The sequence below is a fragment of the Chrysoperla carnea genome, chromosome 1 (assembly GCF_905475395.1).
Source record: "Chrysoperla carnea chromosome 1, inChrCarn1.1, whole genome shotgun sequence".
NCBI lineage: Eukaryota > Metazoa > Arthropoda > Insecta > Neuroptera > Chrysopidae > Chrysoperla > Chrysoperla carnea.
Genome location: NC_058337.1, coordinates 119,004,462 through 119,019,339, shown reverse-complemented (window position 1 = coordinate 119,019,339; position 14,878 = coordinate 119,004,462). Strand labels below are relative to the sequence as shown.

Genomic DNA, 14,878 nt, shown 5'->3' with positions numbered 1-14,878 from the left:
CGTCGCTTGGATAAGAACTACTCCAATCAGATCATAAAAATTTAACTGTTTGTACTCGGGTGTAGTTAAAATATATAAATATTATAAAATAATGATGTGGGTGGTCTCTGTTATAAACATATGTCTGTCATTATTATTCTGATATAAAATCCAAGTTGAATTAGCTTTTAGAACGATTTTACGTAGACATCCGGTATTTGGTAGATAGTCTTTGTCCATTATTATAGCTTATAGCACTTTTAATAAATGTGTTCATTTTGTACCCTAGTGTGCACACTCTTTGCACCAAATGTAAGAAGAAAAGGACAGTCGTATATCACTATTTAAAAATCTTCTATAAAGTAACACTAAGTTTATTACACCGATATAAAAAGAACAAAGTAGGTATATATGTATATGTTATATATATTTATTTCTGTTTTTTACCTTTTTAATTCTTTAATTAATCATCTGCTGTTGTTTTGTAATTATTACTAGTTAGTTAGCATATCGTATTTTCTAATTTACTTTTTCTAATTTTATAAAAGAATAATTGCTTATATATAGCTTAGCTCATATAAATATATATAATTCAATTGCTAATCATAGATGTCATTCACAAATGCAAACAATTAGCTGTCAGTTATAGGATATTTAAATTGATAAATAACTAATTGTCAGTCTGCTGACTGTTTTCAAACTGTCTATGAACTTATAGTCAGTCACTTATAATTTGTATTATTATTCTATAAAAAGTCAATTTAAATTAATTGAATTTATGTTTTATTTAATGAAAAGTTTTCACTTTTCATAAATAGCTTTAAGGCTTGTTTTTTATAAGCAGGAAATTTGTAATTTGTCAATTTAAATACCTCTGTCTACCTGGTATTTATTTAGCCGCATTTTTATCTCACTTTTCCTAGCTGTTTGAAATGGGTTCAGCTGAAATTTTGACTTCACGTTATAAATTCAAAAAGTTACTATAAATCATTAATGATAATGTAACTTTTGCGGAAAGAAACAACTTTTGTTTGAAATATTTTTCCAGAAACCTTATATATTTGTACCAATTTTAGGTTTAACGCCTATGACATTTGTCTCCTCTAAATGTTTAGAGAAAATTTTATATTCTTTAAATCTTTTAATTTTAAAATCTATGGTGAATGTCCAAGAATTTTACTCTTAATTTTCGGCTAAATATTTTCATTCATTTTTTTGGAAACGTTCAAGTGATACCTGCAATGCCACTATGCTTAAAATAAAATTTATTAATATTTTTATAACAAACGTCCGTCTAATTAAAACATGTCTTTAAAAAAAGAAAAATGAGTATACTGAACAGAAATCGATTCAAAACAATAATTTTTTCACAATATATTGATCAAAAATCAATACTTCGCTAAAAGTGTAGTGGTAATCAAGCCGCGATGGTGGTGTAATGGTCAGCATAGTTGCCTTCCAAGCAGTTGATCCGGGTTCGATTCCCGGCCATCGCACTTATTTTTTTTTTTAATTTTTATTATAATAATAAAGCATTTTAGAAATTATAATTTTTAAAATCAATGTCAATCAATTCAATCATGTCTTTTTTTTTTAATTATTCTTTGCATGATTCCTTGATTCAATATGTCTGAACAAGTAACAATTGCATTACGAAACGTCGTGTAGATGTCCTAAATGTATTAAAACATGGAAAAAATTTGTTTCAATCTGATTCAATAAATTTTTTTTTCATCTAGTTAAAAATGATTAAATATAATTATCAATAAATAATCAATTAATGTTTTATTGAACGGATATACTCAATTACATTAAATTATATAATTTTATATACTTTCAAAACTAAATTCAATTCTCACCATTTTCACAAGATCATCAATAATAATCTATTCGATCGGATCGATTGATGATAGATGATCAACACAATATAATCACACATGAGTACTAATCTAGTATAATAAAATTGATTGAATGTACCTTACGGGAGAACGAACTATATGCGAGGGGAAATATTATATTCAATTGAAATCTATTAAAGAAATACCATTTTATCGACGTGTTTTAGCTACTGAAAGCAAATTATTTTTAATATGATTACCATTTTATATTCAAACCAATGCGTTTTGGTAGCCACCACAAGAATATTAAAAAAAAAAAATTGGAAAAAAATATCGATATTTACGTGATCAATTTATTTTATTCTTTTTAATTTCCTGATACAAAATTATTGTTTTCATATCGACAGTCGACTTTATTTATTCAATTTTATACTTGGCTTGACTTCTCACTAAATTGATCAATAATTGTACATACATTTGTAACTTTTTGAAAAACTAATCAGGTGATAAATTTGGTGACAGAATAAAATTTATTTTCTACAAGTTTGTCAGCGATCCAAGTTTTCATATTGCATGTATTAAAAAGATTAATTTTGATTTTCGGGCCCATTAAAATAGCTTCTCCATACTGAGAGGTTAAGAAAATGTACGTAAGGCACTTAAGTCAATTAACCTACTTTTTTTAACCTATTTGTTGTCGAATTTTGATATATGATTACTTTCTAATAAATTTGCGCCTTTTTAAAAATTGTGGAAGCTTTACGATGCATTGATCCTTCTGATGTTTAGATTCAGCTAAATCAGGGTGCAAAAAGGGCATACAGTAAAAATTATATAACCGAAAGGCTTTGAGGTTTAAAATTGTATACAAGCTAGTGAACAAAACTTAAATAATAAATAAATAAGTTCATGTTGACGAACGAATAAAAATTAAAATTCGATCGGTTGAGAGATCGTATTGCCGAACTGAATAAGACGCTTGCCATGAGCCAAAGAGGTCCGGGTTCGAGTCCTAGAACAAGTGTATTTTTTCAATTCTCTTTAATTAAAATTCCTGTGTATTTTTTTCATTTATTATAATCATTTGACTGAGTTAATTGTTGAAATACCCTGTAAAGAAAGTGTTGAATGTCAGTGAATATCAGATAAATTAATCACCCAATTGTTGATCAGACCTGTAAGATTAACATCTACCACGGCTTGTACACTTTTTGAAGATAAAATTTGAGTTTTGACTTCTTGTTTTTAATATTTTTCAATGTGCGCGGCTCTATTACTGTAAGAAGGTAAGGCCGATATATTTATGTATATACGTTACTTGCTAGTATAATGGGTAATGATTCTCTTCTTGGTAATATATATAGACGGACGGACAGACAGACTGGATTAACTAACTGACTGAATGTATTGATTGATAAATTACCACAATTTTTATAATATGAATTATATAATTGATTTTAATTTTATTTTAACACCGCAATATAAATTACAAAAAAATTATTATTATTATTACCTACATCCAAAAAAAAAATACCGTAGTTTGGATTTTATTAGGAGGGAACCGCGATTATTATTTAAATTAAAAATTTTTTGTTTTTAAATATACAGGGTGTTCTATTATTAACTGCAGATCGTCAGCCTACAGAATAAGCTCATAAAGACGAACAAAAAAGCTCTTTACCAAATTTCGATCTGAGCCCTGATGCGGAAGTTGTGGCTATTGACAAAATAGAAAGATTTATGAATCCACAAACCTATCAAATTCAATAAAATTAGTAGGTGTCACTTTATAATATAGAGATGACTATCATAAAACAATAATTGTTTTAATTGGTTAGCGAATACAAAAAATAATATTTTGTTGTCTTTATTTTTAAGAAAAAAACAAAATAATACTAGCCTTTTTTTAAAACTAGTTGACCAATATAGTGACAGTTAGATGTAGGAGGTATCAAATTATATTTAAACATAGGAACGGGGGGACTAAATTGTGCAATACATAACTCATATTGGCATAGCAAAACACAACATCCTAAGACGTTATGTGTTATGTATTACACAATTTAGTCCCCCCGTTCCTATGTTTAAATATAATTTGATACCTCCTACATCTAACTGTCACTATATTGGTCAACTAGTTTTAAAAAAAGGCTAGTATTATTTTGTTTTTTTCTTAAAAATAAACGACGATCTGCAGTTAATAACAGAACGCCCTGTATATAATTTATTTTATATTTTTAGTTTTTGTGATTAGGCGATGAAATATTTTATAGCACTGTGAACTCAATTCAGACGGTGTAAAAAAAATTTTTTTTTAATATAGAGTGACCATTTATACAGGGTGTTTTATAATTGACTGCAGAAATTTCGCTTCTTGAATAAGCTGAGAAAAGCAAGAAGAAAATGTTCCATACCAAATTTGGATCTGACGCCTAATTTATGAGATAATTAGCCTATTCCTATATTAATCAATTAATAAAAAATACATATATCAATGATGTGTTTTATCATAGCGTGAAAGAGTGACCTAAATGCAAAATTACTACAAAAAAAAAAAAAACTCTTAAAACAAAATCTTATACACCGTATCAACTTACAATTTTGTATCCGTCGCTGAAGTATCTCATTTGAATGGAATTTTTGTTTATATTTTTATATTAATAACATTTAAAATCTCTATTTATATTTTACAAATTTATTTTGAACTAAGTAACGATTAGATTGTTTCGTCACATAATTTTATCTGAAAACTAGGTAAAACTTAATAAAAACTGTGCTGTTATTAGTAGTAATTTTCGAACAATAGTACTTTAAGTTAAATCCGCGATCCACCGATTTATGGTTCGACAATCTCAAAATTCAATATCTAAAATTGTTAATATCTTTTTATCAGAAAATTTCTTCTCTATTTTTAAAAAGAATCTTTCTTTTTTTAAACAGAATCAACATTATTAAGTTAACAATCTGTCACAATGCCACTTTTATTCCTTAATATAAAAAAAATCTGACATTTAAACTAATTCAAATTAAAAAAAGCACGTAACCTAACTTATTTGACAGATTGAAGCGCAGTATTACCAACTGATATCACTAATCATGACATATTGGTGCTACCAACAACACACTGACTGTCGACTCATAATCTCTTTCACTCTAAATAGAATTTCTTTTTAGACTTACATATATGACCTTTTCTCATGCCGGTTGTTATAGTGTGAATGAATGTAATTTATTACATCAAACTAATAAATATACATGGATAAGATTTCTTTTGGTCCCTAAGGTCTTATATATTTAATCCACTAAACTTTATATAATCGAAATCAAATAATCACAGTATTATAGTGTTTTTATTTATATACAAAAATATATGTTGGTACTACTACTGTTTGACTTTTACAGTGTGACATGAAATGTGATTCTAACCTAATTGTTATATATTTTAGGACATTTATTTTAATCAAATGTTAACTGTGTATATTGAAAAGAAACGAATACTACACCTTTGGTTTATTTTTATTTGAAAGATTTATTTGAATGTTGTACACAAATGTTCAGAATAATAGATTCAAATTTATAGCAATCATTATTTTTGTCATCCTTTCTATCGTTGAAACATATCCCTTGAATAAAGAATTAATTTTAATAAACTGAAAAGTAAGCACTAGTAAGCATCCGCGTCAATCTTTCGGTAATATTAATAGTAGCGTGATGAGAGATTTGCTCACGCTTTCTTTGCACATGCGTCAAATATTTCGCGCGTAAAATATTCTATAACTTTGCAGATCATTTTCTCTATATAATTTTACATTAGTTTACTACATTTCTATCACAGTTTTTTGAAGTTGGGTGAACAAAAATCATGCAACTCCCGTCATCAGCATTTGTAATTGAACTCGGATGTACCGATTTTGATGAAATTGTGTGTGTGTGTGTTCAAATGGATGATTTACTTATGATTTAGATTCATAATTTAGTCTACTACAAAATGTTTTTGAGGGTTCTGCACCAACAAATTAAAGCACATGAAATAAATGGTGGAAACGCAAATAAATAACATATTACATTACATCTTACTATTCAAATGTATTTATTTGGGCTCCCACCATATTTATGTAGAATTGTGAACACCTATTTGAGTCATACTGAGGTATTATTATTCAGATACTGTTATTAGGTATTTATTAGAGCTATGTGCAAGCGCAGCGAACTACCCTGCCGAAGGCTAAAAATTTTTGTTATATTAATATAGACTCAAAGTTTTCCAACCTACTCTTTCATGATCTATTCCAGGGCTTCTTAAACTTTTGTAATTCACGACCCCATTTATGATTGCGAGTTTCTTGACGATCCCATACAAATATAAAAGAAAAATAAATTAATATTTTTTGATGCTTTGTTTATTAGGTAACAATATACATATACATATGAAAATATATAAGTTTAGAATTCGTTTTGAAACATACAAAAATCATAAATTAAAAATTGCACAAAAAATTATAAAATTGTATTTATTATAGTTTCAAAAATAAAAGTGGATTCTGACCGTCTTAATTCTTTCGAATATATTAGAAGTAGTTGCGTGGTAAGAATTAAATTAAAGTTTAAGTTAACAATTTAATGAGATGGATGTGCCTGTTTTTTATTGCAAAACAAATCAAATCTTGGTGGAATGTTTGAAACTGCTGGACGTAAGACCTCTTCAACATTTTTTATCGCTGAACGATATTGGGATTTAATATGTGTTAAAGCTGTTTCTTCAGCAATAATACCTAGAAATTTTGTTGACAATTATTTCTCGAGATTATTTCGGCTTTTAGAGATTGACAAAAATAAATTTATTTTTTTTATTAATTCCAATAACATTTCATAATTCATAGTAAATGTTATTCAAGTTATTATAATACTCTTAATAGAAATGCAGGTACAAACAATCTTTCCGAACTAGAAGATTTTATGATATATTTATCTACGATAATTGTTATTTTATCTTTATAACAATAATTTTACAAGTTAAAAACATTTTCTGTTTAATTTTATTTTTACCTCTCGCGACCCCAGAATTTTGCTACGCGACCCCAAATGGGGTCGCGACCCATAGTTTAAGAACCCCTGATCTATTCCTATTAATTCATGCCTACTCATCAGTTTTCTGCTAATTTTTGTTTGAACATCTAGTTTTATCGATACCTCTACCATAAAAATATAAAAATTATTTTCTATATTTACTATGGTAAATTCTTCAATTTTATCGCATTAAATATTCCGATTTTACAACAGCGGCCTTTTTCAAAATTAAAGGACCCCTTCCAAATCAAAATATTTGAATATAAAATTAGTTCAAAAAACATTTAAAAAACGTTTATCTTCCAAAACACACCATTAATCAAATATTCCTCTAATAATAATACCCTAAAAATCAACGGTTTAAACACTCTAAATTTGACAAATTGTTATGTACAGATGATAGCAGAAGAAACCCCTTATCAATATTTATAATACAAAATAAACCACCCCTAGACAAAATTTGAAAGTCCATTAAAAAATCCAAAAAAATTAATTCTGTCATAATTTTCATTATAAAAAATAATTTTTTTTAAAAATGTATATAATTTAGAAATTAAAAAAACATTTCTATAATCAATTTTTTTTTTAAACAAATTCACCTGCTTAGCGAAAAAATTATATATACGATAAAGACAGCATAGTAGGTACTAGGGTAAAGTGGGGAAGTGAGGTAAGACGTACTAGCTTTATGTATGTTTTTATAAAAACTATAGTGTTAAAACCATGTTAAAACTATCGGGGCCTGCTTGATGACTATAGCATTATATATTTATACATATAGATATATTAAGAAGTCCGTCGGCATCTTTTGACCATTGAAGGCCTCCAATTAGTGTGAACCGTCGCCGCGGGCCTAATGCGGTCTCTTTGATCTAAACATTTACAACAACAACAACAACAACAAAAAATGGTAATACCTGTCGATGAAATTAGAATGTGATTATATTATATATAATTTATATTAAACTTAATCGTCACAGTCTAAGATATATATAAGCTATAATAACATATAGAATGTGAATGAAACAGTAGCTTTTATAGATGTATACGATCACAGTCTAAGTGTTAAGTTCATATTGTGTTGTTAGTTGGTAATCGTGTTGAGACACTCCCATTAATATTACCGTCTTAAATAAAATTCAGATAGCTATTTTTGTAGAGTGGTTGTGTATGTTTTTTATGTACACGCGACATATAATATTGCCGCTCTATATAAATTATTTATATGATTAACTTATTATTATATGAAAGTAAATTTGATTTTGTGTGAGTGTTGTACATTCGTTTGGAACATCACAGGGGACCTCACACATTCGATTTTTTTCTGTTTTTGAGAGAGAGAGAGAGACAAAAAGACGGGCAAAGAGAGCAGCAAAACAAAAAAACACGAATAGAAGAATAAAATATTATCTTATATGCGTTTTTTGTGTACAAGTCTTAATTTATATCTTTATGTTGTTTAATTTGTTGAGTATTTTGAATATGTGAGCCTAAAGTATATGCGTAATCGCTGCTAAAAATTACTTAATTATTATTCTATTTGGCATATACGTATTGCGTATGGACGTTATTTATTGCCTATACATTATACAAGATATAATTTCTTTTGTCGTATAAATTAACGGATAAATTTAAATATATTGAAAATGAAAATTTTTGTTTGAGGTGGTTTAGGTCGAGTAATATTAATTTACTCCCCGTAATAATTTTTCTTAATCTATAAACATATAAAATGCTTTGTTCTGAATGACTGACAGATGGATCAATGCACAGCCTAAACCACTTATCGTTGAAACTTGGAACGTGTGTTCTTTGTATGACATAGGCATCCGATTTTGCGAAATTATACTCTTAAGGGGATGAAAAATGTAGCCAAAGTGAGAGCAAGGGAGGTGAAGGCTATAACGTGGTAGCCTTAAGTTTTAAGCCCAACAAAGCGGGTGGGTATCAAGGTAGTCTTCTAATAACTTTGGTTAGCATTTTAAATGAAAATTCATGGGAAAACAATTTTATTCGCATTAGTCGCTTTACGAAAATTATTTTTGATTAAAAATTAGCATTAAATGTTGTAAGACAAGGCTGGACTTATTCCCAACTAATAATACCAAAAAATAGACACCTTCAAAAAAATTACTCAAGAAATATACGCTTTTCCAAGTTTTTTCTAAATCTAGTAGTTTCATAAAGTGTGGTAGAAACAATTTTTGTATTTCGTACATAAAGATTTTCAAACCTAATAAACTTTGAAAAAAAAAATTAATTCTTGAATCATCGAATCCATCTTTGTCTAAGTGTTTCCAACCTTCAGTGAAAGGCAAGGAGAAACTGTGAAACTATGAATAATTTCGAAAATATTTTTAGGCTATTCAAAATTATTAACTAAATATTTTTTTAATAAAATTGCATCAAGATGCCTTTTAGTAGGCACTGAATATTTAATATTTTTATCGGTATGCAATTGCATAGTAAGTAATAATGTTTTCTGAAATTGTGAATATGTCTGCCGTCGGATTTGCTTATTTATGATATTTATATAACAATATCTATACTTAATAAATTTTGTTATCTTACAGGCTTCGCACTATTGCTATTTTTAGGCGTATCAAGCTATCTTATTAAAAGTACGTACAGGAGAAAAGACTAGGCGCTTATTTCCTCCCCATTATGATTGATCGTATGTTAGGAAAAGTTAATTTGGTAATCAAATGCATTGGCTTTGAAAGCTTTTGTAAAAAGTAAAAATCAAAGAATTATACCAACGTTGAATGCTATCAATTCAAAATTGAAAAATACCAAGCCGTAAAGCAAGAAATGTATACCTTGGAAATGTACGCCTTGGAAATGTACGCCTTGTGACACGGAGAATCACGAACTGCATGTTTCGACCAACATTCTATTAAACATTCATTTTATCTCAAAATAAATGTTAAAGATGACTGTCCATTCATCTAGGTTAGGCTAGGTTAGGTTAGAGTGCCTGCCCTGGGGTGGGACACACTGAGACCATAGAGTCCGTGATACCGAAAAAAAGTTGGCCCCGGCCACTACTCCATGAACCATTTGGAGCTGTTTAAGAACAGCAGGAGAGCTTTGGCGTCGACGGACTTTAGGTCGAAGAGGTCATCAAAGAGAGGCTGGCTCAAGTCCATTCATCTAGAGATTCTAAGACTTATTGGTGAAGTTTAGGCTAAGTGCTGCTATAAATATTGATTATGAATAAATTATTTTGAACTTTTATGGACATCGTAGTCGAAGGCAAAGCAATGAAAGTTTTCGAATACACGGTAGATTAAATTTATTCATAATATTTTTTTAAATTATTACCTATGAAATTTTGTTTTTGTTATGATATTTATAATTAGCAAAAAGATGATATTGTTTTATTCGTCTTTTGCTTGTTCACAATTTAATTCTGTAGACTGTTGGAGACGACGTGAGATTTAAACAAAAGAATAATTTAAATTTCTTGTTAAATTTTTTTTTTGTATTATTATAAACCTATAGTTTTTAATTTATATTAAAAAACAATGACTATATCCTTGTTAAATAAATGTATTTAACTGTTTTTCTGTTTTTAATCATATGCAAATTACATCAATGTAATGATATAGTCCAAGCAAAGTAGATATTATTATTAAGGATTTTCGGGACCCATATACTTTCACACCACTTTAAATAGAATACACGAATAAATAAATAATTGACAATTTGCTTGGATTAAACGATGGGTTGGTGTTTAATAAGAATTCAAAAATGCTACAGTTGAACTTGGTTTAGCGAAAAAAATTTAATAGTGGTTGATTGCTCCTCCTATTTTAAGTATCGAAAACTTCCAAGAACTAGCGTCTGGTTTTGTAACGGGCCATCTTTCACTATACACCACTTCCTATAACTAACGCTAAGCTTCCTATGACTAAAATATATTTGTACCTCCATGTGGAAGACGTGGAAAAGTCACTCAGAGAGAAATGTTTAATATTTACCGGCCTCATATATCACATTTTTCAAATGAATTCTGATTTTTATATTCGCCCTACAAAAAAAAGTTTGTGGCCAATTTGTTTATACTTTTATAACAAATAATTATCATTTCAATCACTTTATCAAAAAACGTTTGTGGTCGGCAGTAATCGACAGCGAAATAAAAACATGTAACATGTACATAAGACAATTCAACAGTCTGTTAAAAATGATATTCATCTCAACGAGCGATGGTGGTGTAATGGTCAGCATAGTTGCCTTCCAAGCAGTTGATCCGGGTTCGATTCCCGGCCATCGCACTTAAAATTTTTTTTAGGTGATAAATTATATAAATGATTTTTTTGCTCTGTTTCCTTTTTTAACATAATCTTTTTACTTTTTTAACACTTAAGAGCAAAACCGAATAGTTCGAAATGATAGAGAATCTTTTCATTTTGTACCGATGGAGGAATATAGAAAAGAGCATTTTTTTTCGAAATGTTCGTAGATATTTTTTGACTCGAATTTTTCTGTATAGGTTTTTACAGACCACATTTTACTATGATTAGTACCAAAAAATTAAACCCACGTATTTCATATATTTCACATATTTCATCAAATATAACCAGCTTATAAAAACAAACACCATAATTAATTATTAAATATTGTTAATTTTGTTTTTGTTCTTGATCTAATTACATAATTAATTAAAATAAAAATTATCATAAATATATAAGTACGTAAACACAATCACATTAATTAAAATAAAATTTATGACAAAACAAAAAAAAACAAGCAATTTTAAAATATTAATAATTATATGGATATTAATCAAACCATATTTATTAAATAATAATTTACATTTATTAATAAATAATAAGAAAATTATAAATAATATTTATAAAAAAAAAAAAAAATTTAAATACTTTAGCAAGAAGTCCTTGAGTGTAAATTTTTATTAATTGTGTACGATTATTTTAAATATGTTTTAATTTGTTAAAAATAATGTAGGTATTCATAATATAGAGTTATATTCAAGCCGTGTCTAGTATTACGCTACCATGGTTTATGTTTTTTCTACAGTTAATTTATTTTTGTAATATTATAGTTTAAGGATTTATTTTTGCCTGAATTTGAAGAGAAAGTATAATATCTTGAATTATATTCAAGCCGTATCTTAAATCACGCTACATCAGGGTTAATATTTTTCTTTACCTATACTTTCCTTTAAGATAACGCAGTTTATCGATATTCTTTGCTTCAATTTGGCTGTAAAAAATGAATTTACAGATTTATATTCAAGCTGTGTCTACTAACAAGCTACCATAGTTAATTAATTTTTTATGTTCTTCTTACATTTATTACAGTAAGCAAATGATTTTCATTTAAAATTAAAAACGACATTTCTAAAAATTAGTATACTCATAGTCGTGTCTACTATGACTATAACTGCTAGCACCTTCTTGAATTGAAAATTTTTGGCTTGATATTTTATGAATAGCGAGGTAACAATGTTTTTCCTTACAATAAATTCCTAGATGACCTGACCTGAGGTATATCTTGTAGTGAGAAATATATCTTTTGTAATGTGAGACCTTTTACAATGGCTTTCTTGAGGTACACGTAGGTAAATTAAAAAGAAAAGTAATTAAAACATTCTTATGATAAGAGAAAACTTATAATACATGGTAAAGTAAGAATATTGGAAATTAATATTTTGCAAAGTTGGCGTGATGACAGACACAACAAGAGGTTTTCTTGTTAAACTGTTAATTGGAAAGTCATTTTCAATAATTTATTGATTATAAAATAAATCTGTCTTTAGTATGAATTTTTAATTACAATATGCGTCTTTGAAAAACGTCTAATAAATCACTTTGGGACAAAATATTTTTCTGCATCTAGCGCCCGCGAAAAAGCCTTAGGAGATTGATATTTTGATAGACTACGATACGTTATTCGAGTATCCCAATTATACTGTGAGAGAAAACATATTTCCATTATGACATCCGATGTACAAATCTTTAGGTACTGTTTTGTGTACAATGATTCAAAAAAATTAGGAAACATTTCGGAAAAATTTGACAAACTAAACAGAATAATCCACGACTCTAAAAGACCATTCCCACATTTTGCTTTAGCTTAAGATTTTTTTATTTTATAGGAAAAACGTTGTTTCAAGAGAATACTTCGTAAGATTACAAAGTTATAACGGTGGCTAAGAATAATTGCGGTTTATTGACTTTGAATCTTCATCAATTCCTACAAAAATTGCATAACTACTTTAGAAAGATTTGAATCTATTCAAAAAGGCACAGCCCAAATTTCTTTTTCATAAAAAAACAGCAATTTTGTACGATTTAAGTCATAATTTTTTTGTGGAAGTTTAAGTAAAACAGGTTTTAGCCTCTGAGAGAAAAGAACAAAAAAAATTTATTAATTTAAACATTTTACTTTATTGAGGTATAATTTATATAAAGCCAAAATTTATCAAATTTGAATTTCTATTTCCTTTAAAACTGTTTTGCGAAATTTATGGCAATTTTTACTACCATTTTGATAAAATGGATAAAAATTTCACGTAAAATAGTTATAATCTTTGAACAAGGTTGGCATTTTATGATAATACATTAATTGGACTATAAATCACACTCGCGCTTAGAAAAAGAACCTTTCTTTTTCTTAATTGCTTTTTAGGCATGAAATTAAATTATTAATTTCTTTAAGCAATATAAATTGAATTATTGAGGCGTATTCAAGCTCCGAATATGATTTTAGAAAATTGTATCCATTTGTTAACATAAACATATGAAGGCATTTTGGGGATTTTTTTATTTTGATCTACAGACTTGGATTTAAGAAATTTAAGACAAATGAAAATTAAAAATTTTAAAATACCTGCACTACTTTCGCCATTATTTTGATCAAACGTTTTCGATGTCATTTGAAACAGCGCATCTAATGGCGTCGATCCAGGTGGTCCTTTCTGTTGACCAGACGAATGTCGTTGCCGTGATGAGGATGTAGTTGGAACAATATCCGGTGAACAACAATCGCTTGTCACACTACTCGAACGATCTGAACCAGTTTCACTTGTATAACTTTGATTATGATGGGCTGCGGTAGCCGCTGCCGCAAATGCCGAAGCAAATTCTGGTCTCAATAAAGCTAACTGATGTTGTGCCTTTAATTGTCGATGAAATCGTTCTAAACTTTGTTGTGCCTCTGATTCTGTTTCGATATCCCACGGTCGCACAATTCGTGTATGCTGTGATGTATTGGAACAATTACTATTATTATTTATATTTTGTGGTCGTGACGGTCGATGATTTAAAATGTCCATAATTGAAAAACTTTTTACACCATGTTCAATTGACGATGAAGATGTACGTTCCGACGCATCTGGATCCGGATCCAAATCTCTGGTCGGTGATGATATTCGTTTATCTACAACCATTTTTAATTTTTTCAACGGTTTAAAATAATCATCTCCTTGTTGAGGTTCCATATCTTTATCATTTGTGTTTGTGGATTCATCATCATAGCTAACTCGATGCCGTTCATAATGTTTGGGACTATTTAGTGCCGGACTAGGACAACCTACACTAATTTCATCATCACTTTGTGTCTCTAATGGTGGTGTGCCGACGGTAACACCTGATGGACTATTAGACCGTGTTGAAATTGGACTTCCAAAAGCTTTTTGCGCATAAGGAACCATTTCTGTATCTTGCATTTTTAAATACACTTTGAAAATTTTGGATTCAAAAACGATCAAACAACATTAAGCACTCTCAGTTCCACATTTTTCAGTCAAAATTCACAATAAAAAAAACAACAAAAATAAACACCCACAAAATATCCCAAAAAAAAAAGTCACTACACTTTCAACAACAACAAAAAAAGCACGTGAGAAATAACCTGTGATAGCACTCACACACACAGTTCTCAGGTCTATCGCTTCAGAACAAGTGAATAGCTTAACTAAATTACCTCTTGTCAAGTTTGAGAAATGTACGTTGTGTGAAAACATC

General features: G+C 28.6%; 1 protein-coding gene and 2 non-coding genes across 3 annotated transcripts in view; 2 read left to right on the top strand and 1 right to left on the bottom strand.

Moving 5' to 3' along the window:
• Nucleotides 1–14,657, bottom strand: part of LOC123293928 (homeobox protein HMX3-B-like) — a 98,918-nt gene extending 84,261 nt beyond the window's left edge. The window contains exon 1 of the mRNA XM_044874930.1: nucleotides 13,743–14,657. Coding sequence (XP_044730865.1) covers nucleotides 13,743–14,580 — 838 coding nt within the window. The 5' untranslated portion in view covers nucleotides 14,581–14,657. The remainder of the gene's footprint in view (nucleotides 1–13,742) is intronic.
• Trnag-ucc lies at nucleotides 1,404–1,475 on the top strand. The gene has a single exon. It is a non-coding gene; the product is annotated as a tRNA-Gly (tRNA).
• Nucleotides 11,093–11,164, top strand: Trnag-ucc. The gene has a single exon. It is a non-coding gene; the product is annotated as a tRNA-Gly (tRNA).
• Nucleotides 14,658–14,878: the final 221 nt, after the last annotated feature.